This window comes from Chelonia mydas, chromosome 2 (genome assembly GCF_015237465.2).
Source record: "Chelonia mydas isolate rCheMyd1 chromosome 2, rCheMyd1.pri.v2, whole genome shotgun sequence".
NCBI lineage: Eukaryota > Metazoa > Chordata > Testudines > Cheloniidae > Chelonia > Chelonia mydas.
In genome coordinates, this window is record NC_057850.1 from 183,868,658 (window position 1) to 183,894,546 (window position 25,889).

The 25,889-nt window shown below is 42.8% G+C and overlaps 2 protein-coding genes and 1 long non-coding RNA gene across 6 annotated transcripts in view; 1 reads left to right on the forward strand and 2 right to left on the reverse strand.

Annotated features, from left to right (window-relative positions):
- BFSP2 (beaded filament structural protein 2) overlaps positions 1-3,335 on the reverse strand; it is a 35,198-nt gene extending 31,863 nt beyond the window's left edge. The window contains exon 1 of the mRNA XM_007064310.3: positions 2,837-3,335. Within this exon, the coding sequence (XP_007064372.2) occupies positions 2,837-3,292 (456 nt within the window). The 5' untranslated portion in view covers positions 3,293-3,335. The remainder of the gene's footprint in view (positions 1-2,836) is intronic.
- Positions 1-25,889, forward strand: part of LOC114020504 — a 92,923-nt gene that overhangs the window by 47,716 nt on the left and 19,318 nt on the right. The window contains exon 2 of the long non-coding RNA XR_005223984.2: positions 23,675-23,918. This is a non-coding gene — a long non-coding RNA (uncharacterized LOC114020504). The remainder of the gene's footprint in view (positions 1-23,674; positions 23,919-25,889) is intronic.
- TMEM108 (transmembrane protein 108) overlaps positions 12,196-25,889 on the reverse strand; it is a 327,045-nt gene continuing 313,351 nt past the window's right edge. For 2 of the 4 annotated variants that reach the window (XM_043540806.1, XM_037890287.2), the window contains 2 exons: positions 15,039-15,193; positions 12,211-12,546 (listed from right to left, as the gene is read on the reverse strand). In XM_043540806.1, the coding sequence (XP_043396741.1) occupies positions 12,424-12,546; positions 15,039-15,193 (278 nt within the window). In that variant the 3' untranslated portion in view covers positions 12,211-12,423. Of the gene's footprint in view, positions 12,547-15,038; positions 15,194-25,889 lie in introns of all 4 variants that reach the window. The other 2 variants (XM_027826752.3, XM_007064309.3) reach the window with 2 other exon arrangements.

Sequence of the window (25,889 nt, forward strand, 5' to 3'; positions counted from 1 at the left end):
GAAATTTAAATTTACTTAATTTTATCCTTCTCACCCTCTTCCTTTCAGTTCCTTTCCCAATCTGCTTATGTAAAGTGAAAAAGATTTAAAATTCTAATTAAATGTCTATTCCCCAAAATAGAAAGTTATTTGTAATGAGAAATACAAGAACCTGAAAAAAGAGTGCTTAAACTAATCTTAGTAAGTTTATAGGGGATGAGAGTTTAGTTAAATCTCCATGATTATTCAGTTGGGTGTGTGTGAATGAAAAAGGGGAAGGGGGAACTTATTTTGTCTATCAGATGGCAAATAGTACAGTTCAAATCCTAGAAGTACAGAATAACAGAAATGGAAAAAATGTGGCAGGCCAATTTCATCACAGTTGTGATTTCAATGGAGATTATGTGGTTCTGAGATTTTGGAAGATCACCGGAGTTTTCTTTATGGAACCCTTCATTTGCAATCCATCTCAGTACAGTGGGAGTCAGCTATTGTCCATATCCATTCAAATGGGAGTATTAAGTTTGAAAGAAATAAAGGACTGATCCTTTAATTAACTGCAGCATTTAGAATTACATTCAGTAATTATTTTCTAGGGGCTTAAGGCCAAGGAATCTCTCTCTTCTAAACTCTTCTCTAGCGCTAAACATTTAATAATCACTCAAACAAGGAAGGTATGTTTTCCTCGTCCTTTACATATCAGGAAGCAGTGACTCTGAAAAAGATTTAGGGTTGTGGTGGATAATCAGCTGAACATGAGCTTCCAGTGTGATGCTGTGGCCAAAAGAGCTAATATAATCCTGGGATACATAGGAGAATCTCAGGAGGAGTGTAAAAAGTTATTTTTCTTTTATAGTTGGAACAGGTATGACTGTTGGTGGAATACTGTGTCCAGTTCTGGTGCCCACAAATCAAGAAAGATGTTGATAAATTGGAGAGGGTTCAGAGAAGAGCCACAAGAATGTCTGGGATAAAAACCATGCCTTTTAGTGATAGACTTAAAGAGCTCAATCTGTTTAGCTTCGCAAAGAGAAGGTTAAGGGGTGACTTGATTACAGTCTATAAGTACCTACATGAGGAACAAATATTTAACAATGGACTCTTCAATCTAGCAGAGAATGTGTAATCATCACTTATCCCTGCCACTTGAGCTAAAGAAGTAACTCTATTAGTCATCAGTCAGTAGCAACCACTAGAGGGAGACATGGTTACACTATTTAAGCCACTGTATTACACATGCACCTTCAAATCAGGTACAGTATTTGTGTATGCAGTTATCTAGTTCGTGTGTTCAAATGTGGGGGTTGTATGTACCAACATGGGGGCATATGCATGCACAAATGCACTGTTGGCAGCCAAAAGCCAGATGCTTTCAAAAGTTGGTCCACAAAGTTCTTTTAGGAACATACAGACAGTCATTTATCATGTCCACCTCTGTACAATGCTAAAGGGGAAAAATGACTCATCGGACATTTATCCTTCCAGGCTGTTACATTAGGGAAAAGTTAGTTTACCCTATCTACTGGGGTATGGTACTCCCTGTCAAAGAAAATTGATACTTTCCTACACTCTTCCCATTCATTCTCTGAATCTGAATGTAATAGTAACACTCATAGTTTATCATCTATAGATCTCAAAGTTTTTACAAAAGTGGAAAACATAATTATCACTTGATGGGGAAACTGACTTAGTGATTTGCCAAAGGGTACATAAGTGATGAATGGCAGAGCTCAAAATTGACCCCAGGTCTCCTGGCTCCCAGTTGGGCACTATATCCACTGGACCACAATGAAAGAGTGTCTTTCCCTCTCCCACCTTGTTTTGCTATATTCTGATGAAGGGACTGATTCTCCAACGGGAGAAAGTACTATCTGATGGCTAAAGAATAGGTCTAGGACTCTGAATATTTGGGTTCTCTTTTTGGCTCTGCCACTGATCCATTGTCTACCCCCAAGGCAAGTTACTTCACCTATGTGTGCCTTACTTTGCCCAATTAGAAACCACCCTACCTCTAATGTGTTGTGAGACTTAGCCAATAAATATTTTTAAAGTATTTTGAGATCCTCAAATGAAAGAGTATGCTTTGTGCACACTGCACAAGTGAAACATTAAGATTCAAATATTAGCTGTTTTTACTCTGACCTTTCATTAGCCCTGCAAAAAGTATCACTTGCAAGTTTGTGTTGGCTTTCCAGGTTTTTCTATTCTTTTTCCACTCGACATAAACATGGTCACCATTTTACAGTCAGGTGCTAAATATTTTTCTTCACAAACATTGTGTAGAATGTGCTGCCTAACTTGTGTATAAAACACTGAGTATGTGGAGGACAGGGAAGGGCGAGGGGATGGTGGGAGTGTCCAGGCGGGAGCTACCTGGTCGTGACCATGTAATAATTGCTTTTAACTAAATAGAGCTTTTGAAAATGTGGTCAAATAAATCAGAGAATAAAACTGAAATCTGAATTGCTAATTAAAAACAAGGTTGTGATGATATCAAGTTGGTGGATAAACTCATTCAGTCTTAGTAGTTTTCCTTTAATAATTCTGCTCCTCATTGTAATAAGCACAACTAAGAGAAAATAACTCATTTTAATCAGGCCAGACTATAACACCTGGGGGTGCATTTCAGTGTCCCCCCCACGTGTAATGCCTGGGGCTGCTCTCCTGTTTAATAAGCATTTTCCACAATACACTGTGAAATGATAATGTTAATTATGATGAAGATAGATTTGAAATCCTTCATCTAGGGCACTGTGCATTGGAATCAGGCGGCATTTATCATCAGCATCAAAACCTACTGCTAGGGGTTTGCTAATGATTCATTAATCTTTTTAATTGTTAAAGTTCTTGTACTCACTTGATGATAGATAGTCTCCCAGTTCTCTCTCAGTGCTTCCCAGCTGTTGACATCGGATGACTTCTTTTCCAGGTAGATTCTGATGTGCTCTTCCAGCTCTTGGTTGACCTGTTCGAGAGCTCTCACTTTCTCTATGTACTCCACCAGGCACCCATTCAGGCTCTCATAGGATAGGCCCCTTCCCTTTTCCAGCCCCTGGGCTAATGGCACAGTTAAACAGGAGCTGCGCAGGCCTTGTAAGAAGACACTGCTGATGCCTAGGGCTCTACGGGACACGCGGGTCCCTAGGCTGCTCACACCTCCAGTGGGGACAATACCCACATAGACACCTCGGGGTCTAGGTAGGCTGCCAGTACCCCCAATGCTTAACCTTTGGCTGGTAGCCCCAGTGCTTTCAGTCGTGGAGGAAGAGGGCTGTTGCCCCAAGAATGAAGATCTACGTCTTGGCATGGGCATGCTGCAGCTAGAGTCTATTGCACTAAACAGGTTGACTCTGCCTTGAAGCCTCTGTGCCGTACCCACACTGGTAGGATTTGCAGAACCAAGCAGATTTTTGGTTTTGTGTTGTTTTTGCTTTGTCCCAACTCCTTCTGGAACATTAGCATTGTTTCACTGATCATCACAGGCATGGTTGTCACATTGGGGCTTTTCACTGGGTCAGCAAATCCATTTAAAAAGAAATCTCTCTGCTGCTACTGCTGCAAGTATAGCATATGAAAAGGACAAAGCTGTTTACGGTGACTGCAGAACAATAATTTCTTATAGTGCATATGTTAAAATAAAACTGGTGTTTTCTAGGCTGCAAGCCAGACAGATTCTTAGCATTTTACATATACATATGTATTACACACACACAGAGCTAGATTCTGGCACCCTTATTCATGTTGAGAAGTACCATACTTCATGAGTAGTCCTATTTGTAGAATCACGGAAGTGTAGGACTGGAAGGAACATTGAGAGGTCATCTAATCCAGTCCCTGTACTCAAAGCGTAATAATTAGACCATTCCTGACAGGTGTTTGTCTAACTTGTTTTTAAAAACCATCAATGATGGAGATTCCACAGTCTCCCTAGGCAATTTGTTCCAGTTCTTAACTATCCTAATAGGAATTTTTTTCTAATGTCCAACCTAAACCTCCCTTGCTGCAATTTAAGCCCATTGCTTCTTTTCTGATTCTGAGAGGTTAACTAGAACAATTTAACACCCTCCTCCTTGTAACAACCTTTTATGTACTTGAAATACTGTTATGTCCCCCACTCAGTCTTCTCTACTCCAGACTAAACAAACCCATTTTTTTCAGTCTTTTCAATCTTTCCTCAGAAGTCATATTTTCTAGTCCTTTAATCATTTTTGTTGCTCTCCTCTATTTTTCTTCAATTTGTCAACATCTTTTCTGAAATGTGGCTCCCAGAACGGGACACAATAGTCCAGCTGAGGCTTTATCAGCATAGAGTAGAGTGGAAGAATTACTTCTCTTGTCTTGCTTACAACACTCCTGCTAATACATCCCAGAATGATGTTCCCTTTTTTTGCAACACTTACACTGTTGGCTCATATTTAGCCTGTGATCCATAGTAACCTCCAGATCCCTTTCCGGAGTACTTCTGCCTAGGCAGTCATTTCCCATTTTGTATGTGTGCAACTGAGGCCATGTCTACACTACAGGGGAAATTCGATCTAAACTACGCAATTTGAGTTACTTGAATAGTGTAACTCAAATCGACATAGCTTAGATCTACTTACTGTGGGGTCCGTACTATGCGATGTCGATGGGAGATGCTTTCCCGTTGACTCCCCCTACTCTTCTCAATCCAGTGGAGTACAGGAGTCGATGGGAGAGGAATCTGCAATCGATTTAGCGGGTCTTCACTGGACCCGCTAAATCGACCGCCAATGTATCAATTGCCGCACGTCGATCCCCCGGTAAGCGTAGACAAGCCCTGATTGTTCCTTCCTAAGTGGAATACTTTGTCCTTATTGCATTTCATCCTATTTACTTCAGACTGTTTCTCCAGGTTGTCTAGATTATTTTGAATTATAATCCTGTCCTCCAAAGCACTTGCAACCCCTCCCAGCTTGGTATCATCCGCGAACTTTATAAGTGTATTCTCTATGTCTTTATCAAAATCATTTATGAAGATATTGAACAGAACCGGAGCCAGGACCGATCCCTGCGGGATCCCACTCAATATGCCCTTCCAGCTTGATTGGGAACCACTAATAACTACTCTCTGGGAATGGTTTTCCAACCAGTTATGCACCCACCTTTTAGTAGCTCCATCTAGGCTGTATTTTCTTAGTTTGTTTATGAGAAGATCATGTGAAACAGTAGCAAAAGCCTTACTAAAGTCAAGACATACCACATCTACCATTTCTTCCTATCCACAAGGCTTGTTACCCTGTCAAAGAAAGCTGTTAGGTTGGTTTGACACAATTTGTTCTTAACAAATCCATGTTGACTGTTCCTTATCACCCTGTTGTCTTCCAGGTGTTTGCAAATTGATTGCTTGATTATTTGCTCCAATATCTTTCTGGATATTGACGTTAAGGTGACTGGTCTGTAATTCCCCAGATTGCACTCATTCCCTTTTTTATAGATTGGCACTATATTTGCCCTTTTCCAGTCCTATGGAAGACACGAGAGATTCCAGGAGTTTTCAAAGATAATTGCTAATGGCTCAGATATCTCCTCAATGAGCTCCTTGAGTATTCTAGGAAGTATTTCATCAGGTCGTGCCGACTTGAAAACATATTACTTATCTAAGTAATTTTAACTTGTACTTCTCTAATTTAGCCTCAGATTCTACCTCATTTTCATTGGCATTCACTATGTTAGACATCCAATCGCTTTGTACCTAGGGGACTGCTCATGGAGTAAACTGCTACTCAAAATGGGCATGAGTATTGAAAGCTGGCTCCCAGCATACATGTCCAGTTTCCAAAGAGTTAACAGGAACATAACCTACCTGGATTTTAATTGATTCAGAAATTAGAATTTCCCCTTCACCCTCCAGAGTTTCTCTGGGTCTCTGAGACATTACATTATCATTTCTCCGGACTTTAACCTCACCTTTACAACCATATGAAGCATCACATCACAACCACCGGCCTTCTGGCTAAGGACTGCAAAGAACTTGCAGAGTTAGCTCTACCTATTCTATCAGCATATGTCATGCTTGCCACATTCTTTTTTCTGTATTTTTAAAACCCCCAATAGCATAGGTGCACATGAATGAAACGTACTGACTTAAATGGAAGATAAAGGTTAAAAGACTTTTTTTTCATTCTCTTTATTTCAGTTTTTCCTTATTGGGTGTTTGCATAGTATTTGGATGGGTAGTTTATACAAGTAAATAGATGATATAATAGGCACATGGCATAATGTTTTTCAGCAAGCAGAGGCCATGCATATTGACATGCATGGTCCAATAGACACATCAAAATTATAAAATCAGAATTGTTCCTGTTTAGGATTAGTATATGGGCATGTACCCAGGTGTGTTTGTGGTATACTGATGACAAGCACTGACCTTGTGTAGTGTAGGTTTATATATGGGTGTTCAGATGGGTCTTTAGTGGGGTGGATTTGGACTGGAATGTCCTCACATATATCTATATGATAAGATTCCAGAATTGTCACTGAGTGTCTCTCTGAAGCTTATGATGTCTATAAAGTCATTAGGAATTAATGGAAACAGTTACAAGCATGGTTGACGGCTCTTTTTGTTCACAATATCACCAGGTTCAGTCTGTTCATGTCCAGTTTTTGCATTTTCAACTGTTTTGATTGTATGAGTTATATCTGTGTTTTACGCAGCTACAATAAGGCATGTATCTATGCCCTGCCAAGAGTCCTAGACCATTGTGATAGCATAGGTAACTCAGCCAATCAGTGCCCTTACTCTACAGCTAATTTGCACACAACAGTTTCATTGGTATAATGAGGGACGTTGCATAGATAGTGGCTTTTTTGGCCCAACTGCCATGCTCGAGCACATACCCTTCATTTGCCACTTACACAAATCAATACAACTCTCTCAGCACAACACAACCCCAAGTACACATGGTTCCTCATTGCAGCACACACCCCACATTTGACACCTGCATAAATCAACACAGATCTCTCAGTACAATCCCCTTACACACACACACACACACACACACACACACCCCGCCCAACAGAACCAGTGAGCATGATAACCCCAAACATCACTCGGAAGCCTGGAATGTTTGTACAGTCAGTGTGCAGAGATGGAAACAATCAAAAAATGAGAGCTCTTTTTGTTTACAATATTGGTAGGTTCAGTTATTGCTGGGATTCGTGGTCTGTTACAGTCCGGTTTATAAATTCTCAGCCATTTTTGGCTGTTTTACATACATGACTTTATGAATTACACCTGTGCAACAGCATGGACTTTTAGCTTATATCTATAATAAAAGCTGCCTAGGTATGTGTTTGGACATTTGGGAGATGATATTTGGTTTTGGATGTGCTTTCTAGAACTGAGTTTATGCACTCTAACAAGGACGCTGCGGTTTTCCTTCATTTGCCTAGTTGTCACGAGTGATGAGATGACTGTCATTGGTGTGAACCATTCTGCGTATAGTTTTTTTAATTTGTAGTGTCTGACGGTGAGTTTGATGATAATTGTAGCCACCATTATTCATTTGCCTATAGAATGTGTGAGACCTGGGAACTCAAAATCATTAGTTTTTTTGGGGTGAGGAGAGAGGATAAGGAGGGGGACAGATTTCTAGCCAGTATTTCACTATGTCAGGGCAGTCCCGTAGCCCATATCCCTTATCCTTTTTGCTATCATCAGCCATGACCTTTAGGGTAGGAGCTAATTGGTGAAGTCCCAGTGGAATCTGTTTAGCATTTTGTAGTGATTAATTTAGTTTGCTGTCTCTAGTAGACCTGTTTTATGCCACTCTGCTTTATATGTCTTGTTGATGTCTACACCCATAGTTTTTCCATCAGTGAATTATTTTGTGGCTTTTGTTATTAAGAAGAAAAGGAGTACTTGTGGCACCTTAGAGACTAACCAATTTATTTGAGCATGGTTGAGTCATTATACTAAGTAAAACTATTTCCCCTTGTTTATTCCACCTCCCCTCCCCCCGAACTGTTCCTCAGACGTTCTTGTTAACTCCTGGAAATGTGCTGGAAATGGCCCACCTTAATTATCACTTCAAAAGGTTTTCTCTCCCCCCACTCCACTCTCCTGCTGGTAATAGCTCATCTTAAGTGATCACTCTCCTTACAATGTGTATTTTTTCATGGTCTGTATGTATATAAATCTCCTCACTGTATTTTCCACTTTATGCATCTGATGAAGTGAGCTGTAGCTCACGAAAGCTCATGCTCAAATAAATTGATTAGTCTCTAAGGTGCCACAAGTACTCCTTTTCTTTTTGCGAATACAGACTAACACGGCTGCTGCTCTGAAACCTGTTATTAAGAAGGTTCATGCCAGGCAGATTTAGCATCTGTAGTATGCAGGAAAATTCTATACTGGGACGGTTAGATTTGCTAACTTTTTTTCATGGAGTGGTGGTGGTGTAAGCATGCCCAGAAATCAGAGGGCCCTGGTAGGTATATTTATTGTAGCTGTTAAGATTGAATTATCATCCTTGCATATGCCAACTAGAAATAACACATCCTTTCTAAGCCATGCCATCCAAAAAATCTTTACTACTTATTTCTAAATGCTGTTTCTCTAGGTATGGGAGCTAGGATGCCTGATATGTTGAGTAGCATGTATTTTTCTGCATGGTGTTGTCTGTCTTTATTTTTCCAAAATTCGTGTTGAATAATGGGGCAACAGTGTTTAAATTCCTTACAGTCTTTATATAAGTATCCCCCAGCTGTAAAATCTGTTATATGTGCTTAATTAAGACATTTAGTATTTCCTCAGTCCTTCACTCTGTAGAGAGCATTGTGTGAAATTCATTTGGAGTAGATTAGAGACTTGTGGTATCTTTTCAAACTTGAGAGTTGTATACATTATCCAGTGCCAGTGGGTAATGCTAGCTAGGTAGGGTTATGGCCATGACCTCCTGGGGAGTGTGCTGATTCAGTGACCTTATTAGGGAACCTTGATGGAGTGCCTTCTATAGAACCCCACTGGTAAATTAAAGGAGCACTCCCCTGGAAGTACGTTAAGGAGATGCTGGTGGTATAAACACTGCTTGTCTTTCTACAGGGGCAAATTCCCTCTTGGTGTAGAGACTGTTGCTGGCACAGAAGAGTGAAATTTGCATTTACATTGTTTGTACTAGCAAGTGTGACTCAGACCCTATGTACATATGTAGAGACATAATATATATTCTATTATTCCTATTCTACTCAAATATCCAATTTGAATCTACATTACAAATCAAACAGCTAAAAGTTCTCCAGTCTTTTTTAAATGATACTTTCAGTATAGTTTCCCCATATAGCATATAACAAATTCAGCCCTTGCAGAAGTTAAGTACAACTCTTATTTAAGCCAATGGGAATTGTACCTGCTTCTGTAAGGAAGATATGAATTTAACTCTATTCACTCTCCCTTTATGCTTCAGATGATAAATACACAGTGTACAGTGTCCTGCAGCCTTTTCCACAGGCCAGACTCCTAGTGAAGTTTGTTACACCCTAATCCGATCAGATGTTCCTCAAATGGAATGTTTATCGTTCAGTCACCAGAGTTAAGGATGTACAGCTTTTGCCTCTCCGTTGAGCGTGTGTGCACTTGAATGCTCTCATTGTCCATATCCATATCCAATAACTTCTTGACAGTAAATCTAATTACCTATTAGAGAAGCAGAGAAACTATACTTCTCTGATTCAAAGAGATGAATGAAATGACCAGTAACAGCCATTCTATCCTTAAAAGCTATGATTTTATGGTTCTGTGAAGATTGTGGCCCAGATTCGGAGTACTGTCTCAGCATTGTAGAAGGGGTGGGTCTAAGCTGCTTTTGTGGCTCCAAGATTCTAGCCCCAGCACTAGTTAGATTAATGACATATGCTAGACTAGTGGCAACCTGCAGGCTGCACTAATTTATGTCCAGCTACCCACAGCACTCAGGGCCAATCTGGCAGCAAGGAACAGATAGATTAACGGGGCCCTGGTCACATTCCTCTTTATCTAGTCATGCCTGCCGGACGATGGGACTACACTAGCTCTACAGCACCTGAGCATTCCCCTTATGCAAGGGAAATTTTTTGCTAGCCAAGTAAGCCGGTGTTCTGGCTTCATTTGAGTAGCACAAAGCACCCAGAGTAGGAGTTAATATCTGTCTGTCCAACTGGAAAACCCTGGCAGGGTCTCTACTGTCTCACAATCTACCCCTGATTTAAACCGTGTATGCAATTAGCAACATTAAATAAATAAATAAAAATATCTAGTGAGTAAAGGATAGCAATAGAGAGAGAAGAGCTTGGACCTCAGTCAATGAACAGTATAGGAAAGGGGATCTCAGGAGCAAAAAATGAAAACACATCTTTTGATGCCGGTACTAGGTTGTTCAAGGGGAGGACATGCCATTGATTTAGGTAATGACATTACAGTTTTCATTTTATTCTCTATTGCTTTTAATACATCCTGATATCTTGATCTTTATTACCCACCACTGCTCATTGAACAGAGATCTTAATTAAGTTGGCTAGTGCAACTTGCAGGCAAGTTTTATGGAGGGCTCTCATTTACTGCCATTACACTATAGAATTTACTGGCAAAACTTCCATTGTCACCAGGACTTCAGTGTGAGTGTTGCCTGTGGGAGAGCAGGGTATTAGTCCCCTAGGGAACTATTCTTCCCTCAGTATTGCACATATTTGCTATCCAGATTCCTATGATCACCCTAAATCATTAGGTAAAAACTGTCTGATAGGAGGAGTGCTGGGGGTGTGGCGATCTCGCAGAAGAATGGGAGGTGCACTGAAGCATTCAGAGAGCATTGCAGGAGCATGCTGTATAGCGTTTTTTATGTTGATTGGTGAAAGATGCAGCATTCACTCCCCTCAGCTCAGGCTGCTAGATGCACTACCTCCTGTGAGCCTTATCCAAGCCGTTGACCTGGCTGTCCGTTCCCTGCTGGGGCAATGACTGGACTTCTGCCAGACTTGCTAGCCAATTCGCTAAAGCTCAGGGACTGCTAGCATCAGCATGCTGTCTGGGTCCAGCACTACAGTGCTAGGGCTGAGAGGGGCTCAGTGTGTTGTTGTCTGTCTTCCATAGCTCATCCCAGAGGAAAAGCTACAAAATATCCCAGCATATTAGATCACTGCACTTGCTCTATCATGCAAATCTAATGTAGAATTTGTGCCGAACAGGGGTGATATCTGTTTCACCTTTATGAATATTATATGTCCATGTTCAAATATGTTAAGGGCTGATATAAAGAGGACGGTGATCAATTGTTCTCCGTGTCCACTGAAGATAGGACCAGAAATAATTGGCTTAATCTACAACAAGGGAGATTTAGGTTTGATATTAGGAAAGACTAACTATAAAGATAGTTAAACTTTGGAATAGGTTTCCAAGGGAAGTTGTGGAATTCCCATCACTGGAGGTTTTTAAGAACAGACTGGACAAATGAATATGCAAACTAGATACCATTAACTTGGGTTTGAATAGAAACTGGGAGTGGCTGGGTCATTACACATATTGAATCTATTTCCCTAAAGTTAAGTATCCTCATACCTTCTTGTCAACTGTTTAAATTGGCCATCTTGATTATCACTACAAAAGTTGTTTTCTCCTGCTGATAATAGCTCATCTTAACTAATTAGCCTCTCACAGTTTGTATGGCAACTTCCAACTTTTCTGTATGTATATATATTTCTTCTTACTATATGTTCCATTCTATGCATCCGATGAAGTGGGCTGTAGCCCACAAAAGCTTATGCTCTAATAAATTTGTTAGTCTCTAAGGTGCCACAAGGACTCCTGTTCTTTTTGCGGCTACAGACTAACACGGCTGCTACTCTGAAACCTTGTTTTTGAAGAAGCTGTCCTGAGCCATTGCTTTTTACACTGCTCACGAGTACCTAGAGAAGATTCTGTAGCCAGACCCAAACCAATTTGGGCTGGCTGAGGTAAATACAATTGGTGAAACCTAGTGATCCTGTCTAAAGTGGGGTAACTGTGGAGTTCCATTCTGGACAAAGTGCAGTAGAGGTCTGTCAGTACAAAAGAGTGCCCATGGAGAGACAGAGGAGATTCACAGGTGCAGGTTGCCCCTGCATCATGACAGGGTGTAGTACCAAACAGGCACTGTTTTCAGTGAAGCTAACCTTACCTGGTGGTGATACAGACTAAACATTCTGTATAAGCATTTAGTAAATGACAGCAGGAAAAGCAGTTGGTTCAATAGGTGTTTTGCTTAGAAATACCTTTATTTTATAAAGCCACAGTTTGCTCTGTAAAGTTTTACCACACTTATAAAAAAGAGGTTGACAATTCTTAGGGGGGAAAAAAGCTGAAAACATTTCTCATAATTCAGGGTTACACAAAGATTATATTTATAATATATATATTTATTTATAATTTGGAGACACTAACGATGGAACTGCAATACAAGGACAGGTGTGGGGTCATATTTCAGACACTTGCTCATGTCCTACAAATAGTGTTTCTTGACAGAATGGGTTAACAAGGACCATCCCACTGTCTCTGTAATCACCATTGGCTGGGGAGCGTGGCTCAGACAGATGGTCCTAGGAGAAAGAGAGAAAAAGAGCATGAGCTATTTAAATTCTGTTATCTACCCTCGGTGTACATCACAGCACATTGCTGTGTGTGTTTATGGAATATAAAGGAATGTGGTTACATTATAAGATCTATAGAATTTAAAGCCGAGAGAATATGTGCAAATTCTTCAAAGTGTCCCCTAATTTTGGGCGCCCCAATTTCTGGATATCCAGCTTTAGAAAACCAGGCCTTGACTTCCAGAGGTTTTGCCAAACTGCAGTCAATGGGAGCTGTGGGTTGTAAAATCAGACCACTACTTACTCAACTTGGCCACCCAAAAATTGAGTAGCCCAAGATTATAGGCCATTTTATAGAATTTGGCTCTATATGTCATTTTGCTTTCTTCAAATTTTGCAAAAGTAATATTTTGTGAAATTTCATATCCATGATTCCTAGCCAGTCAGCTACAGGAAAGACTCTCCCAAGCCTGCATAGAAGGGAATTATGGGGGAATGAATTCAAAGAGATGTTTTCAACCTCTTTTTTTAATGTAACAAGAGCGAATATGTGGTGCCATGGTATCCAGAAAATGTCGATGACATTAACAGTGGAGTCTGTTCCTTTTCCACTTCATATTAGTGACAAGACAGCAAAGAAACATTATAGTTGCGATTCTGGCTTTGGCTAAATTTTCTTATAAAATTAGAAATTGCAGAGCCGCAAACCCCAATGTACTTACTGGGGTCAGGAATAGGGATCAATAGAAATTTAGTTTTTAAAAACGAATCTCCACTTTAAAAAAAACAAGGCAAAAATATCCACACATTTTTTCAAAGGGTTGCTATATTTCATATCTGTATCTATCCATCTCAGTGCTCCTACATAATCTCAAATGGCCAGCCAGGGGTCCTGGACGTATGAGGGCATTTTGGGAGACTCCCTATGCTGCACTGATCCTTAGTTGCGTTTTTGGCCCCTTGGGGCCACTAGCAGTTCATACAATATATTCTCTAATACTATGTCAAATTCAGTTTTAAATAACTCAAGTTATAGGGCTTCCACCCCTTCTCATTTTGGTGACTATTCCACACCCTAACACAGGGGTGGCCAACCTGAGCCCGAGAAGGAGCCAGAATTTACCAATGTACGTTGCCAAAGAGCCACAGTAATAAGTCAGCAGCCGTGCATCAGCTCTCCCACCCTGCTCCTAGCCCCTCCCACCCACCAGCAGCCCCGGGGATCAGCACCTCCTCCTCCCTCCCCGCACCTCCCGATCAGCTGTTTCATGGCATACAGGAGGCTTGGGGAGGGGGGCGAGGACATGGCAGGCTCACGGGGGGGGGGGAAGGGGTGGAGTGGGGGCAGAGCCAAGGGTTGAGCAGTGAGCACCCCTTGGCACATTGGAAAGTTGGCGTCTGTAGCTCCAGCCTCAGCGTTGGTGCCTATACAAGGAGCCGCATATTAACTTCTGAAGAGCCGCATGTGGCTCCGGAGCCACAGGTTGGCCACCCCTGCCCCAAAAGATCTCACCATTAGGAAGTTGTCTCTTGGTGTGGCTAGAGAGGAGTTTGTGGTTTGGTTTTAAATTGAGTTAGATGATTGCCAGTTAACTAAGTTAACCAACAGAATTGTAAATGATAGTCTAGACACTTCCCAAAGGCTTGTTTCTGGACACAAATGTTTGTCACGTACCCAAACCTGACTCACTCAGCTAACTTGAGTTAAAACAGACACTAGTGTAGACAAACCCCTTGAGTTTAATCCTTTATCCTTTGCTTAATTTCATCCATTATTCCCAAGTTTACATTCTTGAACTAAGCCAACTAATTCCTCTTCTTCCAAGCTATTGAACACTTCTCACACTGGTGAGCACCTATCCATGTGAATAGTTCCATTGAAATCAATCAGAATGCTTGGGTAAGTGCTCACCAGTGTAAGTAAGGGTTTCACAGTCTTACTGGCAGGTGTTTACAGTTTTCTCTTACTTGTAGAATGCACCCCTGAAACTGTCACAGGAGAAGCTACAGAAACCTCTTGAGAACTGGACGTTCAGACATCTTTTATGTTGTTAACTTCCACTGTGCCATCATCATGATATATGGGCACATTACAGAGATTAAGCTGAACCCCTGTAGACAATAATTGGCACAAATCATACTACTGGCACAAATACCCTGAACCACTCCCACTCATTGAATGGAATGCTATACTCAACTGTAGGCCCAAATTAAGGCAAGGCCAAAGTGAACAACCTTGTGTTGTACTGCTTAACCCAGGGTGTTCAGTCCTAGGAATAGACAGCAAGAGCTTTCTGGAAAAACATAACTTTAACAACAGGACACAGAATCTTTGAGATACAGTAAGTGTGTCATCACATCACACTGGGGTGAGCTTCCTTGAAAGGTTGTTTCTCTGGATGTACATAAAGTTTTCAAAAGAGTTCATTAATATTATTCATCTAGTATGGTTTCAGTAAGGCTTGTCAGTCGCTGGATATGTTACCATGCAACTATGGTACCTCTGAAGTTTCAAGGGACTGGATCTCTCTTGGTAACTCTACAGCATGCCTGTTGAAGTAGTCCATGGTGATAGCATTGTTCCAATAGCTCAGGTTGTTTTCTGGGTTAGATGTCTTTTTCTTCCTCCTCATGCAGCAGACTGTCAGCAGAACTGCTGTTAACAGAAAAATTACAAGAATTTGATAGTTTCTGTGGGAAGTCACTTAGTGACTTGGATTTGTTTCTCAAGACACATGGCCATATTCAGATATCCTTACTCGCATGGAATAGTGTCTTACTCCACTGCTGTTGTGGAGCAAGATGCTACTGAAATGAGCAAGTGTTTCAGAATCTAGCACATACAGAGTATGTTTTGGGCTTTGCAGAAATTGCAGCTTTTACTTACCTTCTGAGGCCACTTTTAGAATTTGCTGCAAGACCCAACCCTCTTGTTTTTGATGAAGCTTTTGCACCATGACTGGAATGATAGATATAAACCACAAATAGCTTCTTAGAACTTCAAGAATAGCAGAATACTCCATGAAGTCCACTGTAGACCTCACTGCATATATCTGTTCTACCTGGGCAGTACTTAGATCCTGCAGTGAGGAGTATGTTAGCAGATCATAAGTTAGATATATAGACAGACAGACACTGCCAATCAGCTTCAAATACGGATCCCAGGAATAAGTTTGTGAGCTAGTATGTTCATTTGGAAAAGCATCTGCTTCAGGTCATGGAACACTGGACATATGCAGTGATGCTGGAATTCATATTACTAGCAGGGTAAATATAATCAGCTTCCACAGCGTGCTGTTGTAACCTAAAGTGACTGAGAAAGAGTTCTCCGGGATTGCTTTCAATATACTCAAATCTGTTTTGATTTGGATCGAGAGGCTTAATCTTCTTCTTCTTACTTTAAAAAAAAAAAAAAAAAAAAAAAAAACTTAAGAATCTGGGCAATTTTATTTAAGCCTGCCAAACTCATTTTGCTATATGTACTAATCTCAATGGTCCATGTAACTGTGGAGATTTAAGCACACACAGGGGGTTAATTTTCAGTGGGGTTCAGGTCGAAAACCTTTGTTTTGTAGGTTCAGTTTGTACCTACAAAAATTGTCCCTGCAAAAATAAATTGTGGACACAAATCTAAAGCATTTGTACTTTTAAAGTACCTGATTTACACCCACAATGAGTACCTGGTGATGAATGTACTTTCATTTGCACCTATAAAAAGAAGACTGCCCTTCTGAAAATGTACTCCCTAATGTCTAAATCCCTAATCAGAGAAAACGAGAGAAAATATTCATGAATTAGGAAAAAAATACTTTCTCAGCTCCAGCTAAAGTTACTTATTAGGATTGTAGCCTAAGGGAAAAGAAACAATTTAGAGGGGTCAGAGATGCTTTGTATATTTTGACAAACATAGCAAATGGGCGTTTGACATGGATCTAGTTTCACATCCCATTTATTCACAAAGAATGTCAATACAAAAGCGTAAAGCTAGAGCTCTGTTTTAAATAGAGTAAGCTACAACAGAGGAATTGTTCATGGGTTGAGTTCAGGCAGTCTCTGTCTTAGTCACAGCAAAAGACATGCTTATACTGTAAATCTCTTTATTAAAATAATGGAAAAATATTTCATACCATGCTTGCACATTTCAAAACAGCAGGCCATTATGACGCTATTATCCAGACTCGCCTCAATTTATCCATTACTAGTAACTTCACTTCCAGTGCATGAATTTCCTTAGGGTTTGATTGTGCAACCCTTAGTCACGCTGGTGAGCACTGCGTGAGCAGTCCCACTGAAATCAATTGAATTGCTCTGCCTGAGAAAGTACTCAGTCATAAAAATTGCACAGGCAGGTCCTTATCTTTTCAGACTATTCATCCAGTGTCAATAACCACTAGATGTCTCCACTCTGCCCTGGAGGCATGTTAAGACTGGAAAGTGAAGTGGAACATGTAGTTATCCCCATTGGTAGGCTATATAAAGTGAGCATAATAACAACAATACTCCTTCAATTTTCCTAGCTGCTGTGTAGTGGGTGCTCTGTAAATGCCTAAAATAGATAGAATTTTTAAAGTTGCCTGGAGATTTAATGACAGGACTGCCATTAAAATCAGTGGGAGATGTATGGTTAAATTCTGGGCAGATCTTTTGAAAAATCTAGGATTTATAGTCTGTACAATTATGTCGCTATTGTCAGTGAAATATGAGGTTTGTCTCTGAGAACTGGAAAAACAGTGGTAGTATGAGCAGTGAGAAATTTGTATTTATTCAAAAGGAAATGGCATCATAAATGTGTCCTGGGCTATCTTGTACTTCCTCTATGAACATAACTTTCTCTCCTCTCCCCCACCCTCCATTATGTTTTTGGAATGTGAACTTGGGGCTAGAGCCACAAAGGGACTTAACTGCCTGTCACTCAGGTGCCTAAATTCAACATTTTAGTGACACTGAGCTCTTCAAAACTCCTACTCAGCTGCCACCTAATCCTGGAGGTGCCTAAAGTTCCTAGGCCCTTATGTTTCCACTGCTAAAGTCCTCAGGGCACCTAAATGTCTGCCAGTTAACATGCCCACAGGAGCCTGTGTCCTGACATCTCTGTGTTCATGCCTGAGCTGCAACAGAATTCTCAAACTAGGTGTTTCCCCCACCATTGGGGCCCTGCTTCAGGCAGGGATTCAAACCTACAGCGCCCACATCCCAGGAAAGTGACCTGGCTAGTGGGCTGTTAGATATAATGAGGATCCCCACCTTCTTCTCAGTTTTTTTGCAAGAAAGGACTGGCAGGGCTTAGGTGCCTAACTCCTGGAGAAAGTTCACAGCTGTGAATCCTGAGTGGAGGCAGGCACCTAACCCTCTGAGAGGGGACTTGGGCCCCACCCCTCTCCTCAGCATTCCATACCAGCTGGCTAGCGGGGGTGTCTCACAGCTCAGTTTGCTGGCTTCTGGGAACCCCTGCTTAGGTGCCGTGCTCTCCCTGTGCATGGTATAGAGAGCCTGGGCACTTCACTTAGGGCTCTAGATTCCACTAGGCAGGGTGCCTAAAAGTTAGGCATTGCAACGTCTAAGGCCAGGGCCGTCCCTATGCATACCCAGAATACGCAGCTGCATAGGGCACCATGACATTTGGGGCACCAGCTCTGGCGACCAGCCCTATCCCTTGGTCGGCCGGCCGCCCCCCCGCGGGCTGTGCCCACTGCAAGGGGCACGACCGCCCCTAGGGGGGTGTGGAGCCCCGGACAACTCCCCCCGCCCCACCTCTTAGCCTTCCCGCCTCCTCCGCCTCACCCCCATTCCACCTCTTCCCCCAGCGACCCCGCACTCCCTGGCAGCGGCGGGAAGCGGAGCAACCTGGCCCCAGCCCGCTCTACTCCGCCAGCTCCCAGCCACCTCGCTCTGCTTCCCGCCGCTGGTGAGGGCGGGGGAGACCCCCTCCCCCGAGCGACACGACTCGGGCGGGGGGAGCGGAGCGGGCTGGGGCCGGGTCGCTCCGCTTCCCACTGCCGGTGAGTGCGGGGCTGGGGGAAAGGACCGCCCCCCTCACTCCCTGGCGGCGGGAAGCGGAGCGACGCCCCGGCCCCAGCTGTGTCGCTCGCGGGGGGGAAGCACCATCTCACCGCCAGTGGGAAGTGGAGCCCCGCGGCTGGGGCCAGGCTGCTCCGCTTCCTGCCGGTGAGGGGGGGACCCCTTCCCCCAAACCTCCTCCCCTGAGTGACGCGGCTGGGGCCGGGGCGAGGGAAACGGAGCAGGCTGCTCCTGGTCCCCTGCTAATCCTCTGGGGCCCCCCAAAGTGGCCCCCCACAGCTCCTGCCTCCCGGGCCCCACAGGCCTTGAGCGCAGCCCAGACCCTGGCGGTGGGGTGCAAGGAGCGGGTACCCCCCCCCGCGGAAGCCTGGGGCTGCATATGGCTAGGGACGGCCCTAAGTCCCTTTGTGGATCAAACACTTCATTCTTCTGAGTTCTGCCGGATTGAAAGGCCAGAAGAATGAAGTCCTGTGTTTATTACAGATTAAGTATAGCAGCAGTGAAAGATCCCCTATGCTGTCTTTTCAAGGTGCTTGAACCCTAAGCAGGAGAGACTGTTTTATGAAGGGGATTTCTGTCTCTGGGCTCATTCAGTCCTTGGCCTCTCTGCTGAGACTCACACAGTTAACACTTATTGGCATGCTCGTTGGCAAAGTTTATTTTTTTTAAAAAGTAATGTAACATAACACTTATATCTAAATGTACTTCATAAAAGTGGGTATAAAACTACAGTATTATACCAATTATACAGATGGGGAAACCGAGGCAGGAGCAGGTATAAGTGACTTGCCAACTCACAATACTGGGAATAGAACCCGGCTCTGTTGGGTCCTAATCTAGTGTTTCATTTACCAGAGTGCTTAGGGGTACCTATACACGGTTATCTTATTACTGTATTATGGAAACACCCAGAGTGTTCCAGGACCTTTCCTTTCATACAATCTAAGACAGCAACTCCCAAACTTTACTGGTTCACATACCACCTTCTTTAAAAATTGTGAAGTGAATGGATGGATCATCAAGCATGTGTACCCAAGTTTGGGAACCCCTGATCTAGGCTGTCAGACAGGAAATCCTAAATGGATGAAACGCACAAAACACAGTAGAGGTGGGTTGAAAATATGAGGTAACAGTAAAGATAACAGAGTAGAGTAGAAAAAAAAAGTCACAGCTTCCATCTTGCTTTTTCTACAATGTGTCTTGTATTCTAGTGAAGACTAGAAATTAGTATTGTTTAACTAATGCTGCAACATCACATTTCTTTTAGTGAGGTGTGAATCTGTTTGGATAAAATAAGAACCAACTACAGCTTTCCCTCAAAAATTTACCTGAACCCTCAGCAAAGCTTGATTGACCTTTCCCTCTCTATTATATTTCATTTTTTGCATAGTCTCTAACTATAAGGCAAGTTTTCCAGAACTCAGATCATTCTTGTAGTTCTTTTCTGAACCCTTTCCAATTTCCAGTATTATTTTTCAACTGTGAATACCAGAACTAAACAAAACATTCCAGTAATGGTCTTATAATGCCATATACAGCAATAATACCATCTCTCTACTCCTATTCGATACTCCCCTTCTTATGCATCCAGGGGCTGTGTTTGCCCTCTTCACTATTTGATATTATTATATTACTGCATCCAAAAAAAACCCCTATGATATAAGAACTTTAAGGCTGCAAAATCAAACATTCAAAAATTAGGAAATGCCAGATTTAAGGATGTCTCTGCTACCTTAATTCTGCCTCCCTTCTGCATTATGATAGTCTTTAATTGCATGATCACATTGTATTTTCCACAGGATCACTGCCTCATTCAGTGAATGAGTACTTATTCAATATTTCTTTTTATCCTTATTCAGTGTGTGGCCCCAAACCTTATTCACCACACAAACGTTAATTAATTTTCTTCACAATGCCCCTGTGATATTACGTGATAGTATTATCCTCATTTTAGAACTGGGGAATTGAGACACAGAGATAAAGGTTACAATTGGTAAAAGTACCCACTCATTTAAGGTGCACAACTTGAGACGCTGAGGGCCTGATTTTTCAGAGTACTTAACAGTTTTATAGCACATTATATATTCAGATCACAGCTGTGAATGCCCTGCATTTCTGCAAATCTAGCACCAAGTGTCTCATGGTAGGCACCAAGAAAATAAGGAACATACAATTAGTGGCCAGCTGTGAACACTTTTTGGTTTGAGTGACTTGCCTGGCATCACATAGGAACTCTGTGTAAGAGAGAGGGATAGAATCAAATTTTCCAGGGTAGTACTGAACTGCCTTAACCATGAGATGATCCTTTCCCTCCCTGCAATCCCTTGCCTCCAACTTCTGCAACAAATTAGGAAGTAGTCCTACAGACAATAACCTCCTTCACTACACAACACTTATACATTCCCAGAGCAGGTCTAGCATGTTACTTACTCCTGAGGAAATTCGGCACCAAAAAATTAAATATTCTGCACACAAAAATTAAAAATGCTGCGCACAATATTTTAAAATTCTGGAAAATTCTGCTTATTATATTTGTCAAAATAACACAATATAACCACACCATTTTTATTATTTGCTGACAAGTATTTTGAAATAAATTACAAAAATAATTGAAAATGGTGTGATTATACTCTTGTTGTGTTTCTGTGTTATTTTAACAATATGCAGAACTTTGCAGAATTTTAAAATATTGTGCACAGAATTTTTAAATTTTTTTGTGCAGAATATTTAATTTTTTGGTGTAGAATTCCCTCAAAAGTATCAAGGTTCTGTGTGGTGCAATCTGGGTGCAGGCAGCTCAGTGGGGGATCTAGGTGCAGGGGGGAATCTGGATGCACAGGGGCTCAGTGCGGGGTTCTGGGTGCAGGGGGAATGAGACTCTGTAGGGGAGTCCAGGTGAAGGTGGGTAGGGCTGTGCAGGGGAGGACTGCGGGAGTGGGGCTTGATGGTGGGAGGTCAGGGTGAAGCTGATTGGGGTTCAGTGGGGTGGAGGTCTAGGTGTGGGGGGCTCCTGATGCAGGGGATGATGCTTGGCAGGGTAGGGGATTGGGGGGCTTTGTGGAAGGGGGGTTCTGGATGTGCAGCTGGGGGGAGGGGTCACTGTACAGGGAGCTGCTCCCCCGTCCACCCAGGGGAAGTTTCTGGGGCTTGATCTGACCCAGTCCCGGCTGCTCCGTGCAAGGGAGGGGGAACTCCATCTCCATCCTCCCCATCTCCCGCCCAGCTGGGACTAATGTCCCTGGGTGGCCGTGGCATCCCCAGACCTCTCTCCCCGACTGCCCGAACAGACATGTCTGAGCTGCAGAGCTGCCAGGGAGGGGTCATTGAGTACTGGTGCAGTGGCTCTTTGCTTCCCCACAGAAACCTTTTTCTTCAAGGAAGCAGAAAGGAATCTGTGGGGGGAGGGGGCATTTTTCTGCTGCTCCACAGGGGCACAGAATTTCCCCAAGAGTAGCATGTGCACTGAGAGGCAAGGGAACTGTGGAAATAGGTAGTAAGAGGCTCTGCTTACAATTATAATGCCTACACATAAGTGGGGTGAATTAAGGTTGCATGGGCAACTTTTAAATCTGACATCTGCTAACTTTTGAGAACTTGACTTTACAACTTTACCATTCTTTTCACATTGTTTTTTAAATGTAATTTCCTTACTTTAAAAAAATTTGGAAAAAATCTAGAAATTCCATCATGTGGAACCATACTGACCCCCAGCTTGGGTTATTAGCAGTATTTGGACCTTTATAGCACAGACCACTACCACTTAGCTAATGGAGTAACTGGTGGTAGTAGTAGAAGATTAAATATGGGGATCAGCTTCTAGAGGAGGTCGAGACTCACTCTTTGCCAGGGGTTTCACATATATGTGCGGACAATAGAGATACGTAGAGACTCAGGACTCTTGGGTTCAGTTGCAGGTTCTGGAGAGTAGTGTGTTTTTCCAAAGTTATAGACCCTTCTGTCCCTGTATCCTCCACAAGTTTATCTCTGTACACCTTTCTTCCTATCTATCCATTCCTAGCTCTTGTCCCCTCTTCCTCAGCTATAATCTTCCCTCCTATTGACACCTATATTCCCCTTAGTACCCTGTCCTCCTCCCCTTCTGCTGCTTCCCTGACTGGCTCCTATCTCCCACTGCTTCCCCCCACATCTTTTGGCTACTGTTCCCCCCTTTGAAAAAAGAACAGGAGTACTTGTGGCACCTTAGAGACTAACAAATTTATTTGAGCATAAGCTTTCGTGAGCTACAGCTCACTACACTGTCTCTCCCATTCCTCACCCCTCTTCATTCTAAACCAGGCTGCTTTCTTCTTCTACTCAATACCTGGCTGTCAGCAGTGGAAGCACGAGGAGCACAAGAGAGAGAGAGTCTCCCTGTTCTCTTTCCTGGGGTCTACTGCTATTGTGAATTGCCGGGAAAGTCCTGCTCAGGCCAGCCCCTGCAGCCCCATGGTGGAGTACACACAGTGTAGTCTGCACATAGGAGCTGTGGAGGGCTGGGGCATGCTCAGTGCAGACAGAATCTTTGGAGACTTTAGCAGCTTTACTCTAACAAGTTTCCCTTGATCATGTGTGAGCTGAGTTTTTTTTTTTAAAGGCTCATACCTTGTGAAAATAGTCTTTCATGGGAACAGTAAAAGCCACATATCTCTCTCTCTCACACACACACACACACACACACACACACACACACACACACACACACACACACACACACACACACAAATTTCAAGTCCCTGCTCCAAAGCATGGAGACACTAGAGCATCTAAAAAAATAATGCACTGATTGTAAGAATAATGTGAGCAAAACAATGGATTTTTCCCTAATCTCACCCGCAGAAACAGCTCAATTGTTTTGGCTGAAACTTTCAAAACAAAAAGCAACCCCCCTCCCCAGAAAAATTCAGCCCGAGGCAAGCACCGAGAGTGGAAAATTTCAACTCAAGTGGTTTAACTTTTGCAAAGTTATATGCAACTGAAAACAGGATCTTAGAGTGTGTGTGTGTATGTGTGTGTATATATATATATATATATATATATATATATATATGAGACAAAGAAGACTAACCAAACTACTACTAACTATACTATGAAACTTAAAACTATTTCTCTTTTGTCACAGACATTGGGACGCAGCTACAGAGCTCCATGTCAGGCTGGAGATGGTTGAGAAGGAACCAAGGGGGTTGGGCCGTGTGTGTGATAGATGAGGCGCCAATGGCGCTGCGAGACCACCACTGGGCATGCGCGACCCAGACGGACACTGCTGTTGAAATTCTCCGATCAGTGGCACAGGGGCGCACCAACACCTGAAGTGGAGCATCCACAGGGGGACACATCTCGAGGAACCTCAATTAGAGTACCAGGTGAGTAACCTTCTCTTATAATAGGAAGTGCCCAGCAACTTTAACAATAGGTTTTACTACCTACACTGCCTATATTATTATACTATCTTAGCTATATTACTATTATTATTGAAGTTCTTTACTGACAAACAGCTGCTTCCAGCTGGACACAGGATTCACTGCTGAGGCTTATGTCTACACTATGAGTTAGGGGTGTGATTCCTCTGCTCGTATATAGATACTTGCTCGAATAAATAGCAGTGTAGCTGCGGTAGCCTGGTAGCAGCAGCAGAGACACCCTTGAGCCATGCCGAGAATGCATCCACCGGTTTCAGGCAGGTTTGGACTCGGCATGGCTCAGCTGTGCCTCTGCTGCTCCTGCCAGTGCCACTGTGGCTACAGTGTATTTATACTAGCGCTTGACCGATGGGCGCTCACGTGAGTACGTGTCCATGAGCAGGGGAATCACACCCCTAGCGAGTAGTGCGGAAACAGCCTAAATCTCAGTCTGATCTCACTTACAGTGGTGCAATACATCTGCATGAAACAGGGTGAGCTCAGAATCAGGGCCGGAGTATCTATCTCTTGGGAGAACTAGACCACAGGACAAACTTTCGTAAATTCTTCAATGAAGGTTGGCAAAAGGCACTTTTGAGCATTCCCCAGGTGATGAAATATGAGCTAGGCAGAGCTGGATCCAAGGCAGTACTTCATATGTTCTTGGGTTCTGCTGATGTTTCCACACTGCAAGCCAGCCTCCCTCTCACATTTTCTGTTATCAGCAGAACTGGCTAAAGGAATGTACTGCTGTGCGTCCTACGGCCAGGTTTGTATTCTTCTACATTTAATCATGTCACTTGGTAATTACAGAAGGATTTTTTTCACTTTTTTTTTTTTTAAAGAACTTGGAACTTGAGGGATCAGTGATGTGAGTTTTAAAATCATTTCACAACACATCCTGCATTGCGGCTGGGAGTGCGAGAGAGACCAAAAATAATGTTCAAAGCTGCCTGAAGGACATCACAAAAAACTGTGACAAGTTGAAAATAGCGATCGCATTGTTCTGTGGCACTTTGGGAACATAACAGTATTTAGCCCTTTTTATCTGTGGGTCTCAAAGGGGAGTTATTAGTCTTACCCTCATTGTCTAGCTGGTGAAACTGAGGCACTGAAGCAACTCTCACACGGTCACATAGGAGAGCCGGACATAAACCCCCAGTCCACAAATTCCCAGGCTGGGCTACTAAACTATTCTGTGTCATGATAGGTGATACTGTGCATTGATTGATGCAGTTAACCACTGAATGGCATTCCCTGTCATATGCCAGGGAGACTTAAGAAGTTTGATGTAGCCCTGAAAACAGGTACTTGTAGATTTGGTGGATATTGTGACACTGTCACCTTTACATTAGCTATGGTCTGAGATAGCGTGTTCAGATATGGATTGGAATTAGGTTTATAGTGGGTTTCGGTTTGAGGGCAGACTAAGGCTAGGGTGCTGGTTCACATTTGAGTTGGGGACATCCTATGCTACTCACTTGCCTCCTGATCTTGGCAAATTTCCATCTGATGAGCAGGATCAGTGAAAATGTAGGTGGCTGCTTGAGGATTTTTAATCCCCTGGGGACAAGCAGTGCAGTTCCTGCCAAAACCCTTATGACTCCTCTTCCCTTGGACTTGTGGAGATGAGAACTGCAGGAGCTGTGTAGTTTCCCCTTCTTCTGGTTCCATGGGATAGGAAAGTGAAGGCACCTCCAGAGGCTCCTTAGTTAGCAGTAGATCCACATAATATAGAGAAAACCACTCCTGCAGGTAATCTAGCTGACCCTCATGGTAACAGTTGGGGGTGGGGGAAGTGCTAGAGTGGAGTATGTGGGTCATGCTCTGTATATGGGGCACCCAGAGCAGTGATGTCTCCTCCTCCCAACATATTGTATGTCTCTGTACCTATGCACAAAAGAACTACTTCTCAAAGAAGGCCCTTCTAGGGGT